The sequence below is a fragment of the Fusarium keratoplasticum genome, chromosome 5 (assembly GCF_025433545.1).
Source record: "Fusarium keratoplasticum isolate Fu6.1 chromosome 5, whole genome shotgun sequence".
Classification (NCBI taxonomy): Eukaryota; Fungi; Ascomycota; class Sordariomycetes; order Hypocreales; family Nectriaceae; genus Fusarium; species Fusarium keratoplasticum.
The window spans coordinates 216674-238570 of record NC_070533.1 but is presented as its reverse complement, the minus strand read 5'-3'; the positions used below and the strand labels follow the sequence as shown (position 1 = coordinate 238570).

At 46.5% G+C, this 21897-nt stretch overlaps 6 protein-coding genes across 6 annotated transcripts; 4 read left to right on the top strand and 2 right to left on the bottom strand.

Moving 5' to 3' along the window:
* Nucleotides 1-2728: 2728 nt before the first annotated feature.
* NCS57_00674700 (uncharacterized protein) lies at nucleotides 2729-3553 on the top strand (the record flags this gene model as incomplete). The annotated part of the gene is made up of 2 exons (XM_053056626.1): nucleotides 2729-2960; nucleotides 3015-3553. 2 exons carry the CDS (start codon nucleotides 2729-2731, stop codon nucleotides 3551-3553), a joined length of 771 nt encoding a protein of 256 aa, XP_052912821.1.
* A 284-nt stretch (nucleotides 3554-3837) lies between these two features.
* Nucleotides 3838-5334, bottom strand: NCS57_00674600 (uncharacterized protein; the record flags this gene model as incomplete). The annotated part of the gene is made up of 1 exon (XM_053056625.1): nucleotides 3838-5334. The coding sequence occupies one exon, from the start codon at nucleotides 5332-5334 to the stop codon at nucleotides 3838-3840; it is 1497 nt and encodes a 498-aa protein (XP_052912820.1).
* Nucleotides 5335-7434: 2100 nt separating this feature from the next.
* NCS57_00674500 (NACHT domain-containing protein) lies at nucleotides 7435-10135 on the bottom strand (the record flags this gene model as incomplete). Its single annotated transcript, XM_053056624.1, has 3 exons — nucleotides 7435-7512; nucleotides 7574-8497; nucleotides 8558-10135. The coding sequence occupies 3 exons, from the start codon at nucleotides 10133-10135 to the stop codon at nucleotides 7435-7437; spliced, it is 2580 nt and encodes an 859-aa protein (XP_052912819.1).
* Nucleotides 10136-10544: 409 nt separating this feature from the next.
* Nucleotides 10545-11414, top strand: NCS57_00674400 (uncharacterized protein; the record flags this gene model as incomplete). Its single annotated transcript, XM_053056623.1, has 2 exons — nucleotides 10545-10772; nucleotides 10869-11414. The coding sequence occupies 2 exons, from the start codon at nucleotides 10545-10547 to the stop codon at nucleotides 11412-11414; spliced, it is 774 nt and encodes a 257-aa protein (XP_052912818.1).
* A 1541-nt stretch (nucleotides 11415-12955) lies between these two features.
* Nucleotides 12956-14538, top strand: NCS57_00674300 (FAD-binding PCMH-type domain-containing protein; the record flags this gene model as incomplete). The annotated part of the gene is made up of 3 exons (XM_053056622.1): nucleotides 12956-13428; nucleotides 13485-14016; nucleotides 14065-14538. 3 exons carry the CDS (start codon nucleotides 12956-12958, stop codon nucleotides 14536-14538), a joined length of 1479 nt encoding a protein of 492 aa, XP_052912817.1.
* A 504-nt stretch (nucleotides 14539-15042) lies between these two features.
* On the top strand, nucleotides 15043-15360 carry NCS57_00674200 (2EXR domain-containing protein; the record flags this gene model as incomplete). The annotated part of the gene is made up of 1 exon (XM_053056621.1): nucleotides 15043-15360. The coding sequence occupies one exon, from the start codon at nucleotides 15043-15045 to the stop codon at nucleotides 15358-15360; it is 318 nt and encodes a 105-aa protein (XP_052912816.1).
* Nucleotides 15361-21897: the final 6537 nt, after the last annotated feature.

Here is a 21897-nt window from a genome sequence, read left to right as displayed (position 1 = left end):
ATAGTTGTACCTTAGCTATTGACTTGTCCTTCGTCGTCTCTATCGACCTTGCAAAAAAACACACCTTTCCCCGGCTCAAGACATCATCGGCAGCCTAACTACTTCACACCCTAACCCAACCGTAGTAATAGCCTTCTTTTGCTAGGGAAATCCCTATATTTTAACCGGGCGAGGAGGGGCTGCCTGTACTCGAGGCGGTAGGTCTGTCTGATCTCGAAGGGTTCGGCGCGTTCAAAGTCGTGTGTGACGTCTATTTGGCCCTGGTTAGCTTCCGTTGGGAATGCCCTCACTTCTGCACATACAGACGATATCAATGAAGCCGCACACCGGCGATGGCCTCGATTGGGGCATGCCGGCGGCCGTGACGCGAGGAATTTGCCAAAATCAAGGAAGAGGGGGAGATGAGCTGACGTTGTGTTCTGATTCTCATACTAACTGTATGAGGAATAGAACTTGCATGAAGCAGGGGTGCCAGGACCCACCAGGTTTTATCAATTTGTCGAGTCGATACGGTATGATGTGAAATGCGGAGAAGACCATGGTGTTGCGTGACCAGACTCACAAATTTGTCATCATGATTGGATGGAAGGAATTACTCAGCGTAAAACATCCCACACGGAAAGCGGGTCCTTATCAATCATTGTGGGTCTGCCGCGCGCGTATGAATTCTCTCGGAATCATGTTCCGGCACTTAATTTTCTGCGGAATTCCATGACGTCAGACGGTGTTCTAGCACAGCTGCTTAATCATGATTGGTCCGTCACGGGCCCAAGTATGGAGTACCTACCCTGCACAACAATGTTCGACTCTTGGTTTCGATCCGAATCAAACAGAGGAGCTCGGCAACACACTTGTTCTATCTAGTCGCTGTCTAAAATCAGTCAATGGGATTACCCATTGTCGGCCTTAGGGGAGAGCTTAAAAAATCAAATGTATCTTCGTGGGAAGAGGGTTTTTGTCAACCGGCGCCTTTTGAGAGAATGTGTGGGGAAAGCAAGGTAAAATCCCAGACGTGATAGGCGTGATTTGTTTGATCGCATAAAATGAATGAAGTGATTAGAATTCATTACGTTTACTCTTAAGGGGCCCTTATCCCAATAGAGAATACACAGGCTGCTCGTTATGTAGAATATGTCGTAGACGCACCGTCTTCCAGCCATTACTCTCACAACTCCAAAGCCTACCAAGGTATAGAATTCTGGGCCCAGTTCTATTTATTTAGACAAGCGTCCCCCTTTCAATCTATTACCTAAAGCGCTGGGCGGATATGGTTGCTTTGTGAGAGCAGCAACACGCTTCTCATAGCCTTTGATCATTTGTCAAAACTGGGACTGACTCGCACTATTCCATCCGCCACGATTCTGCTTTATCTCCTTCTTAAGGTCCCTGCTGAGATCATCGTACAGCATGACCAACCTTCGATGCAAGTCGTCTTGCTTGGGCGTCAGCAATGGGTAAAATAGCGAAGGATCAATACGTCCAGGGGTCAGTATCTGATCTGTCCAGGACAGACTCGACCTGTTGAAATCTCAAAACTAGCCCTGCCAGGGTTGCGAGATATTGTCATCTGACGTCCCAGAACCGGGGTGCGATCGGCGCAGAGATGTCAAGACGCCTCGTAGAAGCGATTGGCCGTTACCCGTAACGTCCCCGGAATTGCTTAGTGTCTTCGTGTGCTCTTGCAAAATATCACTAATGGCTGCAAGCGTCTCTCGAGCGCCATCAGTGGAAGTATCGGAAAACTGAGAGCCCATCGATGACGAGGACCCAGTTGTGCTCCGAGTTCCGCGGAGCTTGGGTCTCCTCCGCCTCGGCTTGCCAATGTGAAATTTCGATCTGCGACGAGAACCTTCGGGATCTGATTGATACTTGAATGCTTGGACCGAGCTGTTTCTCTTGGTGTAGCCTGCGTCTGCCACTGTCGTTGTCGCTGTCGTGTCCACAGAGCGTATTGAAAAGCGACTTGGATCGGCGAGGGAGGTTGGTACATAGGTAGAGGAGGGTGTCGCCTGAGAGTCTATGTTGGGGGAAGACGTTGGTGAAGATTTCTTCAAGGTGTTATCGTCGTCGTCGCCTTCCAGCTCAATCTTTGGAGTCATCGACTCGCTAAGCTCTGCCTTTGGGCCCTTCAGCCTTTTCAGCCGAAGACAGCATTTCAAATACACATATGCATCCTGCTTTTTGCAACGCTCGTATGCTTTTTCAAATTCTTCGGCTGTTTGAGTGCCTTGATCCACAACCAGCTTCTGGTCTGATGCTGCAAAGGGCGCAAATGCGCCTTCAACTTCTGATAATGTCGGGTTCAGTGAAACGCCAAGGATGACACAGGGGTTCCAAGGGTCGTCGGGGTTAGACCACTCGCGCCTTGGCTTCTTGTCTGTCATTGTCAAAATGTTGGTGGTATAGAATCCTAAATTTCAGTCAACGGCAGGAACTAGAGATTTAATCACCATGTGTGAATGCGTGTGGTCCGCCCAAGGCAGCCTTTGCGCAAAACAGACAACCTGGCGCAATAGCTGAGCCACTGGGCTGTGCAATTTATCAATTGTGATGGAAGACGTGGTTGGTCGCCACCAATACTGCTAAGCAACTCAGACACAACCAATACCGAAACCCTGCAAGGCATCTTGCGGGGACGTTCGCCCCAAATATCTTTCCTGCTTCGCCCAGGCATGGCCGGGTACATGTCAAGAAACTTGACTTTACGGCTACCTACTCTGTATATAGGATGAACTCAACTACCTTTATCGAGGATGATGACAATCCGAACCTCGTCGCGTATGTCAACAGATCTATTGAGGATGAAGAGCAATTCGATTTTCTCCGCTTCGAGTTTTTGCAACTACTCAACATCACACGGTTGGGTGTCAATCTGGTACGGCTGAAGAGTGACATTCAACGACAAGGCCATACAATATCGGATCAATCAGAGCGCTTGACGTCCACATTGAGAGATTACGGTGAGAGAACTCGATGGACTCAGACTGTGCAAGATACTGACCGAAACTTATTAGCAACGGCAGTTCGCGACCATGAATATCTCCAGAATCACCAAAGCCTTGACCAGGCCGAGACGACGCGGCGAAAACTGCTCCTTCAGAGATACTTCCAGTCACGAAGCGACTTTAATGACCCCTTCCAGTCTCACTATTCGGCTTTCAACGAGAGACCTGACAAAATTGATCCTCTACGATGGACCTTCATGAGATACTTCCCTTCCCGCCTTACGTTTTCCCACCACGAAAAGCGCAAAAGGAAGAAGGAATACCTCGACGGCGAGCCGCCAAAGTACGTTTCGGCATTTGTGGACAGGCTTGTACGTTCCACCATCGCCATCACTGGTGGACTCTTTGTTATCGTCCCAATGATCATCATGAGCATTGATGAATCGCAAGTCAAGAGCTTGGTCACAGTGTCAGTGGCTGTTGTTGTCTTTGCACTTAGTGTCTCCTTTGGTGTGCCGGTCTCAAATATTGAAACGTTGGTTTCTACTGCGACTTATTCTGCTGTACTTGTCGTGTTTGTGGGCACAAGCACTGGGTCTGGAGGGTAATCGAGTAGGGGCTGATAATTGGAGTTAATGTGCTTTTAATCCTTAGATCAAGTTGTCTATAAAATCCGTTTTTCTATATAGTTGAAGCCCGGCCCTTGATGTGATAACCGAGCCAGAAGACCGTGTATAAAATCCTGCTCGGATTTGTATTATCCCTATTCTAATGCGTTGGAATCAGCACCTGCCAAGTAGCCAAGTTGGCATGGGCATAGCTACTATGGCTCCGTCCCCTCTTGTGAGTATCCCATGCCCTTCGAATCTTCCCCCGATATTGCTGCTTCAGATTAAGGCCGTTCAATTCCCGCCCAGCGTTCCTCCCCTAGTCTTATGAAAATGACCTTGACCCCTCGAGCCTTTGCCAACTCCATCAGTCTATCAAACGCCTCAAGGACAAGATCCTCCGGCAACCGTTCGGCGATATTTATCTGACGGAGATTAGGCAGCTTCCCATCAGGATTGCATTCTTGTACCAAGATCTCAAGGTCATTCATTTGGTCCTCAGTCTGCTGGATAGATTGCTTCCATAATGAGGTAAGACGTAGGCCCTGCAGCCGTAGGTTCACTAGAGAACTCGGTAGACGACTAGGCGTGATATGGTAGTCACCATAGCCATCTTCCTTGTACAGGGACCTGACGTCGATTGACAAACTTTTGAGGCACTCAAGATACTGATAACAGTCGCGCAGATGGATGCTCCCAACTTCAGGGTCGTCATCATGTCCGTGGTTATCGCCATCGTCATTGGCATCATCGCTCCCATTGACCTCCATTTCCTCATCATCACTGAACAGAATCGAATCTCCGGGCCGTTCGAAATCAAGGAAAAGTGTCTCCAGCGACTTCTTGTGCTGCAGCATGACGTTTGCCAGCCCCCTCCAGCTTAACCAGGAATTGTCGCACACTGGGTCTGGCCGGCACAGCAGTAACTTGAGCCTTTGGCAGGCACTGACGACTCTGGACAGAGATTGGACGGAAACATCGACCTCGTCTAGAATGAGCTCCTCTATTGGTGAAGTACCAACGGGGAAATCAAGGATGTAACTGTCGCGCGGATTCGCCATCGGAACCCAGCCAAGAGTTGGATCCTTGTAGTTCCTGCTGTTGCTTTTATCCCAATCCATCAGACCAAACCTCCATGAAGTGAAGGATTTCACGTTGGGTAGGTGGAAAAAAGACGCTGCGTATCGCCCATCAGTGCTATACTCGGTGTCCAAGTGACGGAAAACCACGGACCGCAGCTCAAGAAGCGGCAAGTCCTTGGACCCCGTCTTCCACATTCGGACTACCTGGCTTGCTAACTGCAAGACCAGCAAGTCGTGGCGCCGATTGGCATCGAACCATGGCACTGTAATGTCGAGACTGGAAAGCTTGGTCGCCCAGCATAACAAGAGTGTGCACAAGGCGTCTGTGTTGCCTTTGCGAATATACTCTGCCCACTTGGTTGACTTGGCCAGAGCTGGCCACGCCTCGTCCACGGTTGCGGCAAGGGCCTCTAGGCTTTCGGTGCTAATGTCGCATCCAGAGTGGTCTTGTTCATGGAGACGGAAGGTAACAAGATCTTCGAATTTGAGCTCTTTGACGTGAGCTCTGAACTCAGCGTGGTGGAGGAGATGCAGGAGCAGGCGTTCATGGGAATATGGCCAGCGCTGGACGAGTATGGGACTCGCGATCCTGCGGAGGCGTTTGTTGACCCGAGCGAGTTGATGGAGGGTGCGACCGTCGATGTTGCACAGCAACACACTCTCGAGCGTCTCATCTGGGAGGTCTAGTAGACTGGCCATGGTCGTGGTGGGTTTTTTTACTCGGTGGAGGATGGACGATGCATGGAACGATGTTGAGGCGCGAAGGTTGTGATGTGCCCCACTGAAGTAGGCAGCAGTTGGCTGGGCACGTACCTATTATGCAACGTGAGATCTGGCTGTGCATAGATAGGTAAGTAGGTAAGACAAACGGGGAAATGGATCCTTAACAGAGCAAGTTGGCTCTTAAATATGTATTAATAGTAAAGTCCTAGTATAAGACTTGAAGAAATAATTAAAAAGATTTTATTAACCCCTTTCCTTGCTTCAGATCTTTATGTATCTGTATATAGATACCTAAGTAATGTTTTGTTAAAATTATATATTCTTACTAAAGTTAGTCTAAGTGGTCTGTTTAAATACCTATTACTAAGTATACTGCATATTTGCTTCTTTTTATTATCTTGATACTTGTAAGGGCGAGATGTACGCGAATGTATAGGAAGACGTTAAGCTATCTGTCCTAGGAACTGGTCAGCAAAGGCAGGCCTATACCAGGATTATAATCATTGGATCGCCGTAGCGTCTGGTACAATAATTGTGGTCTTGTCCTTTGCTTCTTTCTGCGGGTACTTTTCTGTTATTATCGCTAAGGACTCTATCATACGCTCTCCGCCAAATACACAATTTCAGCAAGTGTAGATAGCACCTCATCTCCTTAAGTATAGATACATTCATGATCTGGGCAATCTATCATATCAAGAAGCCGTTGACTCACAACCCCAGTGAGGGCATATTCAACCAAGTGCGATTAGTGAAGGCTGGCTGGGAAGACCATGAAGAAGGACTCCAACAGCGGCCTTGCGCCTAAGTATTGGATCTGTTTAGGGTTTTTGAGATATCTTACCATGATTTAAGAGTTGTAGTAAGCACTTGATCAAAATAAGACCCGACTGAGGATGCTTTCACTAGACTTTAAATACTAAACAACCATATCAAATCCTTCCGGTTTGTCCAGAGTGGGGTGGCCCTTATTCCCCTCGGTAACTATTCTCTGCCGGGCCTGCCGTAGTAAGTCCTTCGCGCCCTGAGAGAATCGGATGAAATAGAGCCTGGAGTTGGAACGGATACCGACATGACGCTCTCCGACTGCGGATCTGGAGCCTTCTTTTGCCCGATATTGTGGGGGCAACCACACCAACCGAATACCGTCCAAGGTAATCCAGTCTCGCATACCGCTGATAGCATATCCAACAAAAGACGGGGTTTCGGTCCGCATACTTCGCGTATCTGAATTACTAAAACATTCAGTTTGGTAAGTGTCGATGGCGATGCAACCTTGGTCTGTCAAGATAGTTGAGTTGTCGAGAAAGAAGAGGTGTGTCGTGGGGACATTTAGCAACACTCTTTGAATGCCCGTCCCCTTCTCGAATATGGCTATCTGGCTCCCGGAATAAGCTCGACAAGCCAACCAGTGCGAGTCAGGTGATATTGCAAACCCATCAGAACAGGAACCGATGCCACGCTTCTTGAGTTTGGTAAGCAAAAGCGGTGTACCGTTTTCGATATTGTAATGCATCAACTGTTCGCCAAACAATCCAGACCGTAATACCACATGTAGATCATTGGAAAATTGTAGTCCATAAGAGGGTGTGAGCAAGTCCCACGGGCGTTTCAATGACCATTGCAGTGCCTTCGTTGTGGCATTCCAGACATGTATATCCTCCTGGGTGATTGATGCCACCCACTGAGAATGGCTGCTTTCATCATTAGAAACGGCCAGATGAAGAATTGACCCCTTGGCCACAATCATATGACGGAGTTTTTTGTGGGTCAGGTCCCTGATGAAGAGTAGTGACGAGAAACTCCATACGAGTAGCCGGCCTTGAGATGACAGTGAAAGATTGTTAATGTGCTCGGGTATAGTCGCGAACGCGTCAAGAATATTGCCTGTCGTTGCATCCCGGACTTGAATTTCATCTGCAAGGGCATAAGCCACTAGCCTCCCGTCATCCGAGACACACATTCCCTCAATAGCCATTCGGTCGCGGCCATTTTGTCCAGACAAAAGCAGCGAAACATCCCAGAGCCACACCTCAGCCTCGGAAGCAACTGCAAGTAGCTGGTCGTCAAAGGAAACAGCTATCGAGAGAGGAGGAAGATTTGATGATAGCTCAACTTGTCGTAATACCTTCCGTTCCTCCCTCCCATATAGTAGCACTGTGGATTCGGTGCCAATAGCTACCCAAGACCCATCATGCGAAAAAGCCATGCAACATACGTCGTCATCAAGGAAATGGCGAATGAGAAACTCTTTTTTCCCCTTTCTTTTGGCAATATCCGAAACCCATATCTCGTCCCTGGTGCACATCATGAGTCGGTGGGAGTTGGGGGGAAAGCCCGCAAGAAAAGTGCCCTTCGGAGTAAAAGTCATTCCCCATGTAGGAGAGATTGAGCACTGGATCCCCGTGAGGATGTTGATCTGAAGAACAAGAATATCGGCAACGGCGTCCGAAAAAGCTTCAAAAAATGTCACCAGAACGCCGTCCGAGGAAAATTCGATCTCCACAAAGTCAGAATAGTCAAGAGAAATGTCAAAGGTCCACTTTTGAAAGCTGCGCTGTTCAACATCCCAAAGGACAAATTCGTTGCAGAAGAAGACTGCCAACTGCTGACTGTTGGGAGAAAATTTGAGGCCCCTAACTTGACGGTCGTCAAGTTTAGCAGTCCACTTGAGACTGTTTGAAGTAAGATGGTAGACCTGAAGGTACATACCGTCTTCGGTTATGGCAACGCCAGCATACCACTTCAAGTCTGGCGACAGTGTCATTCGCCTTAAGTGAGGACAGGTCAAACACATTTGCATCTTGCCATCGCTGACCGAAAGTTCCCTCAGTCCCCCTGAGTCCTCAAAACGGGCCGAGACGAACAAGGACCCGCCGTTTGGGGAAAATGTCAAAGAAGGAAGATAGCTGTCGCGTCCAAGCTCGAAAGCCCACAAATATGGACGCCATTGCTTTCCCGCTTGGGGCTTTGCCACCACATACTTTGGGCTGTATTGTTCAAAGTGGCGACGTATTAAGCTTTCCTCTGGGCTGAAGAGGAGACCGGACATGTATATTTGGAGGGGATGCACTTCAATAACCGGCCGGAAGTAGAGAAAAAACCGGCAAGAATCCTCAACAAGCGCCGCCGTGTCGGAGCTCTGGTCACGGATAGGCATTAGACTCAAACACGCCAACGCTTTTCTGGGCTGGAAACCTACCAGTGGCAGGTTCTGGAGAATTTGCAAAGCCACCATCGCTGCTGGCAAGTTACGATAAAGGCTGAGTGCCTCCAGCCAGAACAAAAGTTTGCGAGCAATGAACTGATGGGTTGCGTTGCAGTGTGATGCGTCTTGAGCGGGGGCAAGGAGGGCATCGCGTAGGTGATGGGCCCAAAACTGGCAGAAGTAGGCCAGGCCAGACAAAGGATCAGGCTCGGGGCGGTTAAGAAGAGCCTCTTCCACTGACACAGAAGGGTGGACCAGGTCATATATATCCATTTTAAGGATTTCAAGGCCTTTGAGAGACTTGTGAAAGAGATCTAGATGATGTCGGGGGAGACCAGCGGGGAAAAGTGCACCCTGTTGCTTGAGTAAAAAGTCCTTCGCTGACTGGTGAACAAAATAAACGACCTTGTCTCTGACGGTCAGGAAACAGCCGCACTTCATTATCATCTTAGGGAGCATCTCTTCATCTCCGGGTAGATCCTCGATTGCCATGAGCTCCGACAAGGTGATTGGGCGGAAAACGGTGCAAATGATGGCAAGAATCCTCATGTAGAGACCCGAGCTGACTGGAGAGCAGATCAGATCCATCATTCTTTCGTACAACCGGTTTAGGCCCACGGGGAAGAGCTCGAGGTAGGCCCTAACCTCCCAAGGTTCGCTCTTCTCAAGTTGTTGACAAACCAACGCAACCCACAAAAAAGTGCCATGCGCATTGTGGGACAAGTGGTCTTCTGCAAACTTCAGGTCGTCGCTTCTAAATCCTTTGCTAGCACCCAATTGGTGTACTCGATGCTGAATATAGGAGTTGACAGCCTGGGACACTGATTCCGCATTGAGCTCCAGAGACAATGCAACTCTTGTTTGAGCCTGGCCCAGATGTTGTTCAATCTCGCTGATGTTGCGGCTGCTAACAAGCCATCTGACTTTTGGAGACGACGTTGAAATGACAACCTGGAGAAGAAACTCTAGGTCTGTAACACACTCATCCAAAGCGTCGACGACCAAGATAGTGTTTCGAAGGGCTGGATCTTCCAAGATTTTGGAAAGAATATCTCTGATGGCCACTCCCGAGTTCCAGTGCTCAGGTCCTATGGATGTTTTGTCGCGTACATGTGAGAGGAGGCACCTTTGTTGATCCACAAGGAGATAGACAAGGCCTCGTAGAACCGCCGTAGCGTTGTTGAGGCCCGGGTTGGTTGCCTGACAGAAGAAATAGGATAGCGATGTATGACTGGTCGGATCCGCAAATCTCGTGAACGATTGCAGTTCATCAATGATGCCTGAGAGCAACATTGTCTTTCCCTTGCCAGCGTCGCCCCTTATCCAAAGGAGAGGCCAGCTCCCGGCTGGGTCACGCCAGCGCTGATAGTCGGGATTCTGCAGGACCCAGCGGTACGAGTCCTTCAACAAGCCACCGTTGGTCTGTTCGATGCGAATCTTGTCGTGGCGAGGATCGGTGGAGCACAATGCCGCCAGGTACTTCGCGTCACCATCTTGGGAGTAGTTGTTTGTCGTGTGGTGAATTGTGGGGTTATTGCCGATTTGAATCCTCGAGGAGCCTGCTGCAGACATGTATCCCACATGGTTGAAGTTGCCGTTTTTCCATGACGGATAGCGAAGATAGGCAATTGTGGCGAGGCACACAACCGACGGTGTACAACCTCGTCCAGATGTAATTGGATACGTTGCCAAAAAGTCATGGACAGTGCAGGATAACAGTGAGGGGGAAAGGTTGAGAAAATTTATGAAGAGGGAGGAGAAAAAGACGGGGGGGTTGAAAATAGCAACACTGTTGGTAACAAACAGGGCGAAAGTGCAATATGCAGGGCCACATCTCCACCAATGCACGCCCAAGGCAGGCTCTCGCCAAGGCAGATGACTTGAAGGTCTTATCCAGTAATAGGACAATGGTATTTTGCTTTAAAGCAGGCTCACCTGAGCCAACCCTGTAAGCTAATTTCAGGCTGTAACATTCTCAAACATGACCGAAATTTTCGGCGCCGTTTCTGGCGCCATCAGCATCTCTGCTCTCTTCAACGATTGCGTTGACTGCTTCGAGTACATCCAACTCGCCCGGCACTTTGGCAAAGACTACAGCAGATGTCAACTGAGGCTTGATGTGGCCAAGTGGCGCCTGGATCGATGGGGCGCCGCTATCGATATCAATAACGACCCTCGATTTCGGTCCGGTGCACCTGCAGATGAATCGGTGGGACATGCTCGAGATATCTTGCGAGAGATAGTTGGGAGCATTGAAGGGGCTTACAAGGTCTCACGCCGCTACGAATAATCGACGTCAGAGCAGGACTGGGTGGCCTTGACACATACAGATTTGGATCCAGCCTCACAACGCCTTCGAAATGAGTTTCAAGCTATTACCAAGAAACGACAGAACCGTACAAGCTTGGTCAAGAAGACTGGTTGGGCACTCTACGACAAGAAGCGACTGGGGAATCTAATTGACAACATCGTCACGTCCATAGACGAGCTGGAACTGGTTTTCCCCTCCGTCGCCCAAGCTTCGATGGATCTCGCGAGAGCGGAAATCCAGAAAGTGGGCGACCAACAGAGCTTGCACTTGATCCGAGATGCTGCCGACGGGCTTGACCCCGTCCTGAACGACTTGGCGAAACAAAAGCTCGCGGGAGTCGAAGTCCAGAACTTTGCAGCCCGCGTCAAGACGACTGAGTCTGGGAAGTTCGAAGTCGGCAACATCTTCACCAAGGAGGCATGCGGTCAATCAGTGGGCTTTCCTTATCGCAACACCAACCGCGTCGAGGACATGGAGGTCAAGGGTGATTCAGGCGTTCATGTCGGCGACACTTACGGGGGAAAGGGGTTTTGGGGCTGAATGAAACGTGTGTACAGGCTATTTCTCGGTACTGACGAACACGTTGAAGAGATTTTCTCGGTGCTTGTACCTCATTGAGTATGTCTGCTGCGGCGCCAAATGAACCGTGTACACCACCGCAACCTCGCTTAGCATTTCACCAATAGCAAAGACGCCTGATGCAGGTATTGGTTCAAAGCGAGCGCCACATTTGACATTGGGCACAATTGCAGAACAAGATTAATGGGATGTCATTCTACGGATAATGCGGTTACACAGCTGAGGCATGTTGTACTGCATGACTTATCTTTTAGTTATGTTAATTGTGCAGTCAAGACATTGTAATCCCGACCAGACACTTTCTCCAAACAGACCTCCAACCAAAGGCGATCAGCATTGTGCTGGACTCAGTTGGCTAATGTTAGAGCGTGTTGTGGTGGGATGGGCGTTAGTGATGAGGGAAACCGTACACATAGACCGAATAGTATTATCACTGAAACGAGTGCACAAGCCATAAGAGTAGTTCGCCAACAAAGATATCGGAACTAACGACTATTAAACGAGGACTGGCATTTTGCCTGTTTCTGATGATTTCACTTCATTAATGTAGGAGCCAAAGAGTGGGATGGAGACGGTATCAAAGAGTCAAGTTCGCAACTTGCTCATCATTATCAACATTACCGTGAATAGATCTTGTAGGCGTCCATAGTAGAGGCAGTTGATCCCCTAGCGTTTTGAAAACCCAACACTGTCAAAACTCTTGCGACTGTTTGGAGTAACGCGGATCAATCTAGAGCTTGCTGCAGACACTATTTACCCTGCACACCTATACCTATCTAGCTAGCCCTTCCCCAAACTGACCAGAGGCGACCAGCCACAGGCTAAGCTTCGTTTTGATCACGTAAGGGCGCCACAGGTCGGATCTGGCGATGGTTTGCTTGCGTCTCGGGCGGCTGAACCGATCGTAACGTAGCACTCTCTTCCGTTCACGAGATCGTCTACCCCGAGCAGTTTTATTCCGAAAGTGGGAATAATGACATCATGGCATAAACTACAATCCAGAAGATCTGCTAATTATAGATGGTCTAGCTCTTTGTGGATTGGCATCCGTCATGTCGGGTCTGTCGGGTACGAGGAGAGTTGCCACTAATCGACGCTAGTTGGGAAGACCCGTTGACCAGAATCCTTCTGTGAGGTGAGATGAGATCTCAATTTTCGTCATTGAAGTTTCTTTTTGAAGGAGAAAATCGCCATTTTCTCCTATTCACGCCTTGTCGGCTCATGGAATGGTAGTAGCTCTCTATACCGCCGAATTCAACACCGTCTCTCGTCATCAAGAGGCGCCTCACTTCTAGCTCGTCTCGTATTCTCCATCTCGGACTCGTCCGTTCGGGTTTCGGCAGGCGGAAGCTCTCGTAAGGCGCCGATCTGTGGGGCAGAGCCCCGTTGCCAATGTTTATCGCCATTGCCATGATGTTAAATAGCCTTGGATCACTTTGTCTCAGCCGTTTTGCATTCCATTCACTCCTCATCTAATTACCTAGTTGTCTCGAACAGTCACAATGCGTTCCCAACTGCTCCGCGGGCTAATTGGCATTGCTGCCCTGGTCTCTCCATCATTAGCTGTCCCCACCAAGCGAGAAGCCGTCACCAGCTGTCTCACCAACGCCAAAGTTCCCATCGACACCAAAGGCAGCCAGACCTGGACCCAAGACGGTACAGCGTACAACCTACGACTTCAGTTTGAACCAATTGCAATCGCGGTCCCGACCACTGTCGCTCAAATATCTGCTGCCGTCTCCTGCGGCTCTAAGCATGGTGTTTCTGTGAGCGGCAAGAGTGGTGGCCACAGCTACACCTCGCTTGGTCTTGGCGGAGAGGACGGACACCTCGTGATTGAGTTGGACCGCTTGTATAGCGTGAAGCTAGCCAAGGATGGGACAGCCAAGATCCAGCCTGGAGCAAGGCTTGGACATGTGGCCACTGAGTTGTACAACCAGGGCAAGAGGGCTCTTTCTCATGGCACATGCCCCGGGTACGTTACTGTGGCCAGAAAATCAGATCTTTGAGGAAATTGCTAATGAAACCTAGAGTTGGTCTTGGTGGGCATGCCTTGCACGGCGGCTACGGTATGGTCTCGCGAAAGCACGGCTTGACCCTCGACTGGATCATTGGCGCTACCGTCGTCCTCTATGATGGAAAAGTCGTCCACTGTTCCAAGACGGAGCGTTCGGATCTCTTCTGGGCTATCCGAGGCGCTGGAGCTTCATTCGGAATTGTCGCCGAGCTCGAATTCAACACATTCCCTGCCCCCGAGAAGATGACCTACTTCGATATTGGTCTTAACTGGGATCAACAAACCGCCGCTCAAGGCCTTTGGGACGTGCAAGAATTCGGAAAGACTATGCCGAGCGAGATTACGATGCAGGTGGCTATTCGAAAGGACGGGTACAGCATCGATGGCGCCTACGTCGGGGATGAGGCTGGTCTGCGAAAGGCTCTCCAGCCTCTTCTCAGCAAGCTCAATGTCCAAGTTAGCGCTTCAACTGTTGGATGGATTGAATTGGTTACCCACTTTGCTGGTACTTCAGACATTAACCCCACTAGTGCCTCCTACAATGCAGTAAGTCGGCTCTTACTCACCTCCGATCTAAAGCTAACAGAAGGGCAGCACGATACCTTCTACGCCACCAGCTTAACTACTCGAGAACTCTCACTGGAGGAGATCAAGTCTTTCGTCAACTCAATCTCCACCACTGGCAAAAGCAGCAGCCACTCTTGGTGGATCCAGATGGATATCCAAGGTGGCCAGCACTCAGCTGTGGCAAAGCCCAAGCCCACCGACATGGCCTACGTTCACCGCGACGCGCTGCTGCTCTTCCAGTTCTACGACAGTGTGCCCCAGGGACAGAAGTACCCCAGCGACGGGTTCTCGCTGCTGACGACTCTGCGCCAGAGCATCTCCAAATCTCTTCGTGAGGGCACTTGGGGCATGTATGCCAATTACCCAGACTCGCAGCTCAAGGCGGATAGGGCTGCGGAGATGTACTGGGGATCCAATTTGCAGAGACTTCAAAAGATCAAGGCCGCATATGATCCGAAGAACATGTTTCGGAACCCCCAGTCTGTCAAGCCAAAGGCGTAGATCACTGAGCATATGATCTGATCTACCAGAATATCTGAGGGGCGTGGACATTTAGTATCCCGCCAAGGTCATCTTTATGAATCATCGTTAATGTTCGTTCTCCTTTTTATACAATAGAATCTGGAATTATTATAGAGGGGTCAAAGGCATAGTTAATACTTTATAGAGTTTCTTCTAATGTTTATCGAATTCTCATTAAATGATATTCCTGTCTATACATGTGTGTCAAATTGTCTGCTCATCTGATAGACACCTGGGCCTTCTGCCTTGACTGTTTGGTAATGATACCGAAAGCTACACAAAGTCTGTCACGCAAACCTTGTTTAACAAAGCGTACTGATAATGAAGTGACATCGTCAGATGGTTTAGCCGGCCGTAGTTATAGAGTTTAGGAACAGACTTTGTGAGTCACAGAGTGAACGCCCCTGTGTGCCTACATAAGACAGTCTCTCGACCCTCAAGGATACAGGGTTTGTTGCTCTACTCCTCTCTGGTTACATCAAAATGGAGCCCACCAACACGGCAGACAGCTCGAATGAGCATTTAAAGATCTTCAATCCGGTCCCTCACCCGGCTGCAACATTTTCGCTGTTTCCCAGACTCCCTATCGATATTCGCTACCTGATTTGGGAAAAGGTACTCAGCCATGAGCGTCTTCTACGAATATTCCTAAAGTCAGTTGCCAAGAACGAGAAGAAGTCGACCACCAACATCGGAAACACCCGGCATCGTCTACACAACCCTAATCGAGAATATCGCATTATCTTAAGGGAGCGACAGGCGATAAGCAAACTGTTTCATGTCACCTCCGAGTCACGATGAGTCGCAAGATCCTTTTATCGAGTGCACCTGCCATGCCAATACAACTGGGGTGGAAAGATTGAAGAGGGTGGAACTCTCTACTTATGTCCGGAGTTAGACATTGTGGAAATCGCAATAAACGAGAGTTCCAGACAGTCTGCACGAGGCTTCGCAAATTTCGCACATGATGTGTGGACCCATGACTCGCGACGCATCGGCCTCGTTAACCTTTCGATGCTTGCGGACTGCTTCATAAACGCAAGCGTTGGGGGCAAGCTATGTCTTGCTCAGAAAGGGCAGCCTTCGTTACTCCGACGAGTTATTTCGAGATTGGAACGAGTCATCTTTTCGCAGAGGTGCTTCGTTTGGCGGATGTGCTATCCCACGACCTCTATGCACCCTGGGGGCAGAGGTTTTAAACTCAGTCGCTCTATCCCCGTCACACCGTCCATCACGAGGTTCGAAAGGCTACCCACCGATCCCAGACCGGTCGAAGAAGAATTGAAAAACATGCACTTCGGGTATCACCCCCCACATAGAGCGGTCTCCGCCTGGTTCAGGTTACTCCGAAGGCTATGCCTAGAGGAGAACCAAATCAAGATTGACTACCGCTTTTTGCTCAGCCACCAACCTGGCTTTTCGTTAAGAATATGCAACAGAGAAGATGCTGATAACTGGGCCCTAAAGGAGGACAATAAATGGAAGGACGTTCTGAAGGAGAATCGAGAAATCTATAAAGAGTCGGCTAGGGAAGAGACACCAGAAGAACTGGCCAAGGCGCCGCGACCAGCAATAGGTTTCTGGCTGTTTCCGCTAGAGAGTATTGGCGTCTTGCCTGGCATTGATAAGTGTCGCCTTGCAGAGCCTCGTGGAAAATTCCGCAGTTACTTGGACATGTCAAAGTATTCACCGGAGCTATGCTTATCTCAGTTACCGTAGCACGGGAGGATGGCGCCGGCTCGGTTCAAGTCGGATACAGATTAAACTACCCGTTGGCTCATGTGGGCCAAGGCCCAGGCGAGCCAACCTAGCAAGCTAGGTTGGCCACAAAATTATAGGATAGTCACAAAATCCGGGACAGCCCCCTCACTTACTAATATCTTTAAATCTAAGTAATTACCACCTATTTTAGCCATTTTTCACGATATCAACTAATAGAAAATAGCTCTCTTTTATTAATCTTTATTATGCCGAGCAATATAAGTCTTAAGGCCGCCTAGGAAGTCATATAATCACATGCGCGATATACCCAGGGCCTCCATCGCAGTGCCTCTATCGCTATAACCTAACCTCTCTCACTTTATACCGCGGCCACATAGTATCCTAGCTCCTCTTATACCGCTATTTAAAGGTTTATAAAGGTCCTAGAGACTAGAAATACGCCTTATTAAATTAGCCGGCCGTGGCTCCTCGCAAATAAAGAAAAAGAAGCTATTATCGCCTTTATTATATAAATAGAAAGGTCTAATTTTCTTACTTTTAAGCCTAAAATTAAAGATATTATAATAATATTTCTTTAATATAGGAATCTTAATATAAAACCTATTAGTAAAATATAATATATTTACTTCCGCGGTGATTATCTTAAGCTTAAGTAAATATTTCTTAAAGTAACTAAGTAGTCTCATAAATCCTAAGAAGTTAGCGGCCTCTATAACTTAAAGTAATAATTTAAATAACTCACTAAGGCTATTTAGAGTTATAATATTAATACTTTTAAATATTAGAATACTAACTAGGCTGGTATTAAGATTAGGATCTTTAAGGAAAGTATTAAGGTCCTTATTATATAAATAAAATAGAGATTATAGAAGTAAGTTCTCTTTTTTTTTAACTATAAGACCTATATTATTATTAATATAAGGAGCGCTATAAGTAATATAATATTATTATAGCTTATCTTTAAGATATTTCTAATATTAAATTAGGTATATATAGAGGGAGATCCTAATATTTATTTTACTTAATTAGAAATAATATTCTTTAATAGTGAGATTATACTTAAATAAGGAATATATTTTAATTAATATTCCTAGGGGAAATCTTTTATAATATAAAGTCGCGGACTTATATTTAAAGAGTAGTTTAGCTATAATAAATTCTTTTAAGATCTTATATAAAAGTATATTAAATATAATATTCCTCTTATTTCTTATGCTACTAATAAGACTATATAGCGCCTTATTATGCTTAATAGCTTTACTAGGTATAATATTTTTACTTTTAGAGAATATTACGCGAAGTTTAATATTATTATAGCTCTCTTACCTCCTTATTTTATATATATATTATAGCTAATAGATATAGAAGTCTTCTAGCTATTAAAAACCATATATTAAAAGTATTTTATTAAGTAGCTTAAGAAGGGAAATATCTCTTTTTCTTACCTTAACTTTATTTATAGCTTTTAGGTAAATTATTTTTTTTTTCTTTATTAATATAATTATTAAGTTAAATTATATTATAGGAAATCTTTAAGAATAGATTTATTATATATAATATTATCTTAGGCTTTAAGTAATTAAGAATCTATTTATTAAATCCCGAGCTAGTAATAATATATCTTATTAAAAAGTAATTTTAGTTAAAATAGGCTATTAACCTTATTTTTTCCTCGCTTCTTCTTTATAATACCTATTTCTAGATCGCTATAGATACTATATAGCGCCTCTTAGATCACTATAGCGATATCTTTAGCTCTTTAATATATGCCGGGCTTTATTAAATATATAATATAATTATAGAAGCTATAATACTTAAGTCTATAATTATTACTTATATAGATAACTAACGTACATGATAAGCATGTGCACCAAACAAGTATGTGCACCACTTTTCCTGTACCCATAAGATAGAAGCCGCAATAAAAACATCACAAACCATTTGATCAATTAAAACTACTCACTATACTCTTCCCCAGACGTCTCAATTACTACCTGACAGGTCCTTGCATTATGGCCGGGCTTGCCGCAGACACCACAACGCCGAACACCCGGTCGCGCCGACCTTCCTTGACCACCACTTCTCGACGATTCCGCCACTACCTGCGCATCAACATCCATTTGATCAATTGCTTGCCGTCCTTCCTCTACCGTCATTACCCCTCTTTTCTGTAGTCGGGTCCTTTTTGCCCTCCGGCGCCGGCTTAGTATCTCATTCGCCTGTTCAAGGTCTTTGACCCGAGCCTCGAGTAAGGCAACCTTATGCATAACTATCTTTATTCCCTTAGAAGAAGACCGTATAGCTTCTAGAATTAACTCTAGGGAGCTACTTTTATGCGTTATAACTCGTCTCTCGAGGTAATCTGACTGAGATTGAGCCTCAAGCACGGTCTTTGGGGTCTTTGAGACCCAAGGGGTCAAGGGTTCAGCCACTTCCTCAGGCGGCGTTGGAGTCCGTAGCTGCACATCAAGCTTCGAGACCACACTTTCCGCGTCAAGAGGAACAAGCCCGGCTCCTCTGAAGGCTGATCTGATATTTCTTTGTGTCATGGTGGCCTGAAATGCGGCGTGGAAGGCCGGAAAGAACTCGGTCTTCGAAACGTGGGTTATAGAGCATCTGATCAGATGCTCAATTTCTCGACCGTAAGCGTTCTTGAGCACGCTGAAGCACCCGACGTCAAGGGGCTGAAGCAGATGAGATGAATGAGGTGGCATACAGAGCGTGATAATATTGTTATCCTAGCAAAACCTCTTAAAATCGATAGAATGATGACTTTCATGGCCATCGAGGATTAAGAGACGATAGGAACCAATTGATCGATTAGTTGTACACCGGTCAAAGTGCTTTAGCCACTCTAGACTAGTCTCGTTATCGGTCTAGCTATTTTGGGTCGTCGCAATAGCCTAATCGCCCGGGAGGTTGCTTTCTCGGTACCAGTTGGCGAGGTGATATTGGCCCGCGCCGATGATGAACGGCGGGATCGCCTAGCCTTCCGCATTGATCGCTTGAATGATTGTAATCTATTCCCGGTTTCCAGGCTGCACTGATTTTGGCTTTCCACGCCTATCTGTGCCTGTGACGACCATTCCGCTTTGAATTATACCCATCATAAAGCCAGTCTCATCAAAGTTATAGATATCTTCTAATCGGATGCCGTACTTCGCGATTGCGTTCGCCACAACCGTAAACCAGTTACGAATAATAGCTGGATCTTCGCACTTAGCTCTCTGGTAGTCGTACTTCCGAAAAAAAAAACGCGTCTTGAGGTCTAGGTGTCGCTTAACGAAGTTGGAAGCCCAGCGCTTGCCGACGGGTAGCGCGTCGCGGTCGGCGAGCAATCGATTGGCCATTTCTTCAACACTACGCAGTCGCGGGGGAAATCCTCGCGAATCCAGGTCGAGAATGAACTGAATAATGATCTGTTCCTCTAGATTAGATAGTTTGCGTGATTTAGGAATCCAATCGCGTCGAGATTGAATGCCATTGTGCCGGCGACGTAAGGCCCAATAGTTAACTTGGTATAGCCTAGCAGCGCCTCGGAGACTTAAATTTGGGTTATTTTGGAGAGCTTGAAGCGCAAGAAGGACTTGACGTTCAGAATAGAGTTGAGGCATGATTTTTGGTTGATAATTAATTGATCAAATGGCATTGGTGATGATTGAGGGATTTTTGGTGCACATACTTGTTTGGTGCATATGCTTATTATGTACGTTATTAGGCTTAAATTAAGAAGTAATATAATACTAAGAAGAGAGGGAAAAAAGCGAGGCTAATAAGTAATTTCTCTTATAATATTAGTCTATAAGAGATTTAAGATTAATAAAAAGAAATTATTATAGAATTATAAAAAAAGGAAGAGAAGGCATAGGTCTAAGTAGCTTATAGCCTCATAATATAAGAGATAAAAAAGATTAAGGATAAATAAAGGGAAAATAAAGAGATTATAATTAATAATATAAAAAAAAAGCTATTATAGGCTTAATAACTAAAGTATATAGGGAAAGATATTAAGTATTATTTTATAGAGATATAATATTTAATTATATACTAGATATTTATCTAAAAGCCTAATAGCTTTATAATAGATATATAGCTACTATAAGAAGTCACTAAAGCTATTTATAAAGCTAGCTTTACCCCGAAACCACTTAGCGCGATAGATTAGACCGCCCTCGCAGGAAGTAATAATAGTATTACTTTTTAGCTCGACTAGGCTCTTATCGCTAAAAAAAAAAAAAAAAAAAAAAAGAAAAAAAAGAAGAAAACCTACCTCTCTTTAAGCCTCTATAGTAACTATCTTCGCTATTAGAGATACCTTTATTACCGCCGGTTATAGCTTTATTAGTATTATCACCGCGGCTACTATCTTTACCGCCTAAAACCCCCTCTACGCTATGCCCGATATAGCCTTAATACTATATATTAGGGATATAAAGGATCATAGGCATTATTAGGCAAGGAAGGGCTATATAAGAAGCTAGCCAAAGGGGCTAAAGAGACGCTATCGCAGCTAAATTTATATAAGGAACCATCTAGCAAGGCGGCGGCCTTAGGAGCTTAAGTAACGGCTTTCATCATAGATATTATTAATATCATCAATATCATCACTTCAGGCATCGCCAATAGCTTCATTCCGCTCCTTTTTAGCTTTAGAAATCACTTTTAACGGTCACTAAAACTCAGAGGATAAAAAAGGCGGCTATTTAAGGGGGAAAAAGGGCCTCGTTAATATCCCGGATTTTATGACTATCCCATAATTTTGTGGCCAACCTAGCTTGCTAGGTTGGCTCGCCTGGGCCTTGGCCCACATGAGCCAACGGGTAGATCTTTTTAGCCAGTGTATGAAGTTAAACTTTTAGTATTCCCTATTACGTGTGAAGTTGGTGACCTTAAAAAGTAACCATCGACCCCAAGAAACAAAGAACAGCATCTTCTGGCCGAGTTACCCCATCAAGGGCCGGGCTTCAACTACATCCAAAGACACAATAAAAGAGAGAACACAGTGGTTAATACACGCCGACATTAAGTTCCAGCGGCACATAACACTGTCTCTGTGGCCTCTTCCGAATCATTAGCCCTCCAGTCTTTGGTGTTACTACCTAAATGTAGCCTCTGGTGTTGGGATATCCATCCCTTTTGTTCCAGCGTCTGGCGTAGTTCTTCCCATTTCTCCTTCCAAACCTCGCTCAAGATGTCATTCTGTTTTTTTATTGTCGGACGCTTGATCTTGCGATCTGTGGAACCTCTAATAACAAATTCGAGAACGCCACAGTCCTCAGGGTCCCAAGGGTGCTTCTTCGGCCGACAAGGACAAGACATGGTGGTCTTGTTTTCGCTTGCTTCGGCTCTTTCTGTCGAGGAGCCACTGGGTTTGTTATACGGTAGCAAAAGGGATGTGATGTGGTGGAAGAAATGTTGGCTAATGGTCTGTATGTTTGTCTTCTTCTAAGCGCTGTTGGAAGGGCAGATGTACTCCCCAAGGATGACCGCTGGCCACTCTGGCTCAACAAAAACCGATATAGTCTCAAATAAATCGCGAACCCCATGATTGTCTTGGACGGAGGAGGGTTTGAGTTCTTCGACACGCGTGAAATCTTTGCTCTACCTATGAGCCAG